The following is a 7,500-nucleotide window of genomic DNA, read 5'->3' on the forward strand; positions in this document are numbered from 1 at the left end:
CCCTAACCCTAACCCTAACCCTAACCCTAACCCTAACCCTAACCCTAACCCTAACCCTAACCCTAACCCTAACCCTAACCCTAACCCTAACCCTAACCCCCCCCCAAAAAATTGCCGCCGGCGTCTGCAGGGGGTCGTTGTTTGCCACCCCCTCCCTTCCCGCTGACACCGCCGCCAGCATCTGCGGGCAGTCCCCGCTCACCGCCACTACCGCCAGCACCTGTGGGAGATCCCCGGTAGCTACCATGGTGCTTCACCAGTCTCGGGAGACACCAGTTGTTCATGTCTGTGACAGAGGTAGGAAATCAATATAAGCTCCTAGGCTTGGGCCCTAATCACTGGACGTCTCTTCTTCTCTATCTCTAGACAAACTTGGGAAAAAGCTGTGACACTGAACACTTGGGAGACCTGATCTATATCAATTTTATTGTCTAATAAAGTACTAACCCCCATGTATTTTGAAAAAGTGTTTTCACTCCTATCTTCCTTCATCTCCCCATGGCTATGGTAGACAGACCATCCTGACTTAATACTGTGGCTGGTGACATGAATCTCCCACAATGTGAAAAGCTTTGCACTGCTTCTTATTTATTGTTTGTACTGCCACAGCTCCTCGTCAGAGTTCAGGACATCCCGATGTTAGGTGCTGTATAGCATAATCCATTTTAAGGCATGTATAAAGATACTGTTACTATAGAACTCAGGTGGCAATCCTTGCAAAGAAGCTGACTTGCCTGAATATGACAAAAGACCAAAAATCAAAGAGATGACACTTGCATGCTGAAGTCTGATCAGGAAAACATGAACTGTTCTAACTACTCAACAAATCTCGATCTCCAAGAGACAATGGGGACTCAGAACGCTGGAGACTGACAAAACTTTTCTCTGATAGTCACTTGTCTCTAAACCCTTTTCCACCACTTGACATCATTAGCTACCTACCAATACTTTAGTTTCCCTGTCCATTTCTCTGAGATTTTATTAAAATCCAGCATATGTCAGTTTAAAGTGTTCTCCTATTTTTTCCTGCCTAAATAGCCTCTTTGGGCTTATCAGCACAATGAAGTGATGTGCTGTAAACCTATCTTCAGCAGGAAGTTTGGCACCATCGTACGATTTGCAAGTTTTAAAGAGCTGAGGTCATTCCCAACTCATCTAAAATTTTGGGGTCAAAATACCAAGGAAAGGTAAAAAGGACAGAATAAATGCCCTTTCACTCACATTTAGCTAACAATCACAGAAATAAAGGCATTTCTTCCAGGAAGGTCACGACTATGTGTTTGCTTGAACCAGGGTATAAAATCCCTCTCTGACATACTGCACATGTTATGCTGATTTTATTGCATGCTGGGAACTGAACTGAGACCAAACTCAATAAAATCAGGATTTTCATTTCTCTTGCAGCACGTGCAGAGGCTCAAGCAAAGAGGAAAACAGCCCCTTATGTTTCCCCAAAGCTCTAGAAAGCATCCAGGGAATGACTATACTTGGCAAGTTAATGCTTGGCTCATTCATCCTGGTTTTGGTGGGGTCAGACAGCCTCATTTGTCCATCTCCACCCCCACCCATCTGCCCCATCAACTTTTCCCTCTTGTCCCATTCTACACTGAACATTCCTTAAACCCCAATGTCCTGTGAGCTACACACTGCTTGATTTCAAGCTGGATCCATGTTTCAAAGTAGCAGCAGTAGTGTGCCTGATAGGGCATGACCAAGGCAGCAGCCCCAAGTGCTGCCTTTGTGAGGGCAAGCACAAAAGCACTGCCAGCTCACTGCTCTGCCACAACTGACATAGCAGGAGCCAACACTACCCCAGGTGTTGGCAGCTGCCCCGGGTGCAGACCTGCCCTGATACACCTCTGAACAGCAGTTAATACCAGTGCCGAGCTGTTCCACAGCACCTTCCATTTCCAGTTGCGAAGGGAATTGGGATACTATCTGGACTAGAGCCTAGACTTGGATCCTTGGAGCTTTTAATTTAGCTTTATAATTATGGCTGCTTTTAAACCACTTTAGACACAGATATGAGCTCAGCTTGAAGAAACAGGGATTGTCTATTATGCTTATTTAAGGGTGAAAATACTTACATGTCATGGCCCAAATGACCAGGGGCCCAAATTCATCTAGGATCCTTGTGTGTCTGCAGCATGGCACAAGTAGACTTAAAGAAGCTGAGCAATTCCTCAGCCCATGACCAAGTGTAAATTCCCAGTTAGGGCCAACTGGAAGCAGACAGCATTCCAGTGAGACCAAGGACAAATTTGCAATGCAATTAAGTCTGTCACTCCCTGGCCAGTGAATTGGAGTGCAAATTTGTGGTAGGTTGAATTCATGCAATGGGCTGATTTGGTCACAGGATCAGTCACCATCAGCCAAAAATGGCAAAGCATGCTCTGAAGAGCAAGGAAGGAGTTAAAACACTGACATTTTCAAATGCTGGAGAGAACAAAAACCACATCCTTCAGCCAACTGTTTTCACCACAGGAAAGAAGTCAGTGCACAGCTTGATCACTCACCCAAATTTTGTGGCAAGAGTTCCACCCAGTGAGGATCCAATGATCATTCCTACCCCAAAACAGAGGCCAAGCTTCCCTAATGCCTCTGCACGCTGAGGAGGAGGAGTCAGATCTGTAACGACCATCTGGGCACCTACAGAAGGTACCAAAAGAAATAGTTGATGAGAAACATTCCACTGAAAAAACATAGCTTCTGATCAGGGAACATGCTCTTTGAGAAGGTCTTTCACTAATGCAAGGGACAGAGCGCTGGCAGGAACCACTTCTTGCAATACACATCAGCTGAAACACTGAGCCAGATCCTCATGCGAGGGCCATGGGTTGGGAGCCAAACCCAAGAACCTCTTGATCAGAGAGCCCAAGTTTTTACTGCTTAAGCTAAAGGACCAACTGACAAGTCTATTAGCCAGGAGAGGCACAAGAACCTTTTACAAATCAGCTACTTGCAGAATTTACCACCCAATCTTTTAGACCAGTATAATGTAACTCATGTTAGAAGGTAAGTCTTTGTTCATGTCCCCCTCTCCACACTGCTGGTGGTGCATGTGCACATGTGCTCCAGCTGGGGGTTTGGTGCGTTGGTTTTTATTAGAAAAAAGTCAAGTAACAGCTGGAGCCAAACAGAGTGAAATGGAGGATAACGATGGCACTCTAACTCATGTGCAGTATGTGTCCAACTGCTTATTTATGATGAAGAGCAACAAGTTGAGTAGCTTACGGCTACATGTTGCAAAATAAGTTACCCTGGGGAAGCTCCTGATTGAGTGAATGCAGCTGAGAAGCCTGAAATAGCTGCACTTCACTCAAAGCCCCTCCCCCCAGGGTTTATTTTATTGATTATGGTTATTCATTTGAATGAATTAAAAGACACAGTTCATAATTCCATAATAAAATCAGGGCTTGGAAAGACGCATTTAACTACAGCAAGTGTCACTAAGTGCAGCCTGGGAACTTCTGACTTCTCTTTCCAGCCCATATGGGGAGAGAAAAAGAGTAGACTTGTCCAAGTACTCTCTTCTCCTTGACAAGAAGGCTAAGATGAAGCACAGCAGCTCAGGTATCATGAAGGAGTGGGTTGGAAAGGCTACACTCTTTAAAGGATGAGTCAAGTAGGTAGGCAGCAGAATAGCTTGTAAGCTTCTCCTTTAGAGAGGGCCTAGGTGGGAAAAAAAAGAGAAGAGGAAAGGGGAGGGTCATGTCTATGTATCAGCCTGCAGAGGAAGGGGATATGTTGAAGGGGGAGGGGGGGTAAAACTTATTTCCTAGGAGGAAAATGAAAACAAGTAGCTTTAGGAACACAGGTTAGTATTACCTGGAAGCCCATGCATGAATATGGCTGGAATTCTGGACAGAAAGAGAAGTGGGGTGCTGGTGGAGACAGACAGCAGCAGGAATAAGACAAATCCAGCGAAGGATGAAAGCGTTAATGCAGCCCGAGCACCAAACCGGTCAGCAAACCTGGGATGGAAAATTATGCAGCAAATTCAGAAGTGGAACTATTTGGCAGTTACAAAATTAATATGCCCAGCCTGGCAACACTGTACTGTTATTCCAGCCAACTCTACACATGGACATATACTCCTCTCTCTCTTCCCTTCCCTGAGGAATGCTGCTCAAATTTTCAGAAGTGCTCAGCACCCAAAACTGGAGTCAGGTTTTCAAAAGGAGCTCACCGTGATGGGTGCTGAGGATTTCCAAAACCATGTCTATGATTGTGTATGCTGAGCACTTGAAAAATATTGCCTTGTGAGAAGCCTGATGCACTGTCTAGCCTAGGATTTACTAGCATGCTATTAGAACATGTTACCCAATGCAGTCCTACTATATTAGGCCTTTGGCTCAGGTTGCCTGTATAACATCAGAAATCTGTGCAATATTATGATGTCATAAAATTGTGGCATTTTTGGAGCAGTCTCAGGTAGAGCCTGGCTTTTCAGACCTGTGTGACTGTGACTTGCCACTAGAGGGCTGGAGAGCAGGGGAGTGGACAGAAGCTAGGACTCTACGCTGTTGGGGAAGGTGGCTTATAGCTGGGAGACAGAGAAACCAGTCTGTAAGCTGGGGTGGGGGAGGAAGGGCTTGCCTACCTCTACAGCCAGCAGGACCCCAGCAAGAGAGGAGGGTGAAAAGAGAGACACACTGGAAAACTGAAGGGTGGGGAGGGGGCGGGATGGAAATAAAGAGAAAGAAGTGAAGAAAAGATTTTTTTTTAAAGGACTAAAATCTTGCATGCATCTCAGTGAATTGGGATTGGGTTAGAGGGGGGAGTGGGGTTAGGGGCATCAGGGGTCATGCTGGCTGGGAGTCTAGCCTCCATGTCCATGGATGGATATATAGGAGCTGCCCTGGCCAGGGTGGGGAAAGCATGTTTTCCCCAGCTCCAGGGTCCTGCAGCTGTTAAGCAGCTCTCCATGCAGCTGGGTCAGTTTCAGCCCAAATCTGCTTCTCTGGGGCTCTGTGCTTGGGCTGAAACTGACCCGGTCACTCCAAGCTGGGACCATTCAAACAATACCCTGGAATGGCAAGGGTAAAATGTTTCTAAGATAAACCTCCTTCTGAGTGGCTTATCTTTAAAATGTTTAGAGAGTACTTATGGTGGTTTCGTCTTTTTCACATGGTGTCAAATATCAACTTCCAGACCTATGAGCCACTGTCTGGTATTATCACTCAATGTGCAGATTCCATCCGCCCCATCTGGACATTTGGAAAGATTGCAGCTTTCAATTAATTGCTGTGCTGTTTGTTGGACACCACGTGCACACAGGGGGCTGTCCAAGATGTTCGTCTTGTGAAGTGTTGTTCTGAGGCATCCATATCCAGATCTCAGCCTGTTCAGCTTGACCCACACTTCACTGTCAAGGTTGTGCCCCATGAGGGTTGGTGTTGGTATAAAACACCGTTGGAATAGACCTGACTTTCCCAGCAGTTGGCACACCCTGTTGCTGTCCATAGGTTTGTTTCAGCATCCCCAATCTCTTCCAGGAGCTTGGGGGCTTTGTCTACAAATGTTTTATGACTTTTAAGCCTCCATCTATTTAGGCCTTCAGTTAACAGTTGATGGCGTAGGTGATTTTCATCGTCTCTTGTTTCTATTGCCAGTTATGATGTTAGGGTCTGTCTTCCTATATCACTGTCTAATGGCTGAGAGTACAGGGAGAACATCTATAAGTGTGTAAGTTGTGCAACCTGTTATAAGTCTCAGAGCACTGTTACTACCGCTTTTTAGTGTGACAACTTCTGGACCCAACAGGAGCACAATATTCTGTTGGGACATATTATGTTGGACCATCACAAGTACAGTGGTTCTGAGCACTTTAAAGTTGGCACCCCATGTTGTGCTGGCTAAGATAGCTACCTGTGTAGAGACTTTATTGTTGACCTTTTGAATGTGATGTTTCTAAATAAGGGAATGGTTTAAATGTGACTCCTAGGTGGGTTGAAGTGTGCTCATGGGGAAGGATGTGGTTGTCTAATCTGATATGCAACATGCTCTTGGCTTGATGACTGTCCAGGTAGAACACTAGAATTCAGAAGCAGAGAATGAGAGTGAGACTGCCAGGGACAGTTAGAGACAGTACTATCTTATGCTGGGATAATTTACTGAGATTAAACACATGTGTAAATGCTGACTATGGGTGTAAATTGTGCTAGGTCTGCCCAGCCAGCTGGGGGCCGGACTCCTGCCTACTGCCTAGCCGCACAGCTGTGCACTTTTAGCACCCGTGTGCCCCAGCCAGCCCCTCTGCCACCCAATGCCACCACCCAGAGCCTGGGGCTGACCCCCCATGCCTCCTGCCAGGCTGGGCCTGTTTTGTGACCCCCCCATGACTCCTGCCAGGCTGGGCCTGTTTTGTCCTGGCTCAAATTGCTTCTGCCCCAGGTGCACGTGTAGATGCTGTGCCCAGGAGTAATTTACTTTGGCTCAAACTGCTTCAGAATTTATTGTTTCACATTAATTGCAGGTGTAGGTGCCCCCAGTATATAGGATGCTGCACTATAGCACTATACAAGAAAAGGTTAAGAGAGCTAGGTACATCTAGTTGGGAGAAAAGAAGATGAAGTGGAGTGAAGAGGGAGAATATGATAAAAAAATTTCAGATGTGGGGCTGCCATAAAGAAGAGGGAGAAGGACTATTTTCCCCTGCCTCAGGAGCCTGGACACAAAGTAGTGGTTGAAACTGAGATGCTCTAAGCTGCTAATGCTGCTTGATACGTGGGTTTGGGTGAGGCTTGTTTCCTGTGGTGTTGCTGGGCTTGCTCCAGAAGTGGTATAGACAGACCTTCAACAAAGAGGTACTAAACTGTATCTTGCTGACATCAGCATAAGTCAGGAGCAACTCTGCTGATGTCAGCTGCACTGAGATCATGCAAAGCCAGTGTGAATAAGGTCAGAGCCAGGCACGGAAATCCTATGATTCCCATGAGGAGTATCAAATAGCTTTACTTAGATAATACTAAAAAAATGCCATATTACTGTCTTCTTCTGGGTTTCCCCACCCTGCTGACATATATCAAGTTACTCACATTTGTAAATGTTTGCAGGATTAAGGCATTAAATTGCAAGCTCTGTGGGGAAGAGATGCTCCAGCCTTTTTGTCCTTAGTAAGCCTGCTGTCTGAGTTTAAATAATAATCAAAATTAGAGATAAATGATCTGGCTAACTGTCACAATATTTTTTTAATTATAGACTTATTTTCTATAGCCCAGATGGCTCCTCAAAAACATATTTCCCCAAGAACTTGAACTAGAAATAAAAGTATATTTATTAAAAAAAAATCTGATCATGCATGCAAATGAAGGGGTCATGAGGGGTTACCTTCCAAAAACAGGACCTCCCAGAAGTTGGAGCACACCAAAGATTGTCTGAAGGTAGCCAAAGTCAACTGAATCCAGACCCAGACTCTTTGCCAAATACTAGAAAATGGGGGAGACAGCAAAGTGAAACAAAGTATGTTATGTTTCTGAACAACAAGGTTAATACTAG

The 7,500-nt window shown here is 45.4% G+C and overlaps 1 protein-coding gene across 3 annotated transcripts in view; it reads right to left on the reverse strand.

Annotated features, from left to right (window-relative positions):
• The window catches only part of SLC22A18 (solute carrier family 22 member 18), a 121,699-nt gene that overhangs the window by 107,347 nt on the left and 6,852 nt on the right, over positions 1 to 7,500 (reverse strand). For all 3 annotated transcript variants that reach the window (XM_019519723.1, XM_019519724.1, XM_019519722.1), the window contains exons 3-5: positions 7,333 to 7,430; positions 3,829 to 3,974; positions 2,517 to 2,649 (exon numbers count right to left, since the gene is read on the reverse strand). In XM_019519723.1, the coding sequence (XP_019375268.1) occupies positions 2,517 to 2,649; positions 3,829 to 3,974; positions 7,333 to 7,430 (377 nt within the window). The remainder of the gene's footprint in view (positions 1 to 2,516; positions 2,650 to 3,828; positions 3,975 to 7,332; positions 7,431 to 7,500) is intronic.

The sequence above is a fragment of the Gavialis gangeticus genome, unplaced genomic scaffold (genome assembly GCF_001723915.1).
Source record: "Gavialis gangeticus isolate Ggan-Ray unplaced genomic scaffold, GavGan_comp1, whole genome shotgun sequence".
Classification (NCBI taxonomy): Eukaryota; Metazoa; Chordata; order Crocodylia; family Gavialidae; genus Gavialis; species Gavialis gangeticus.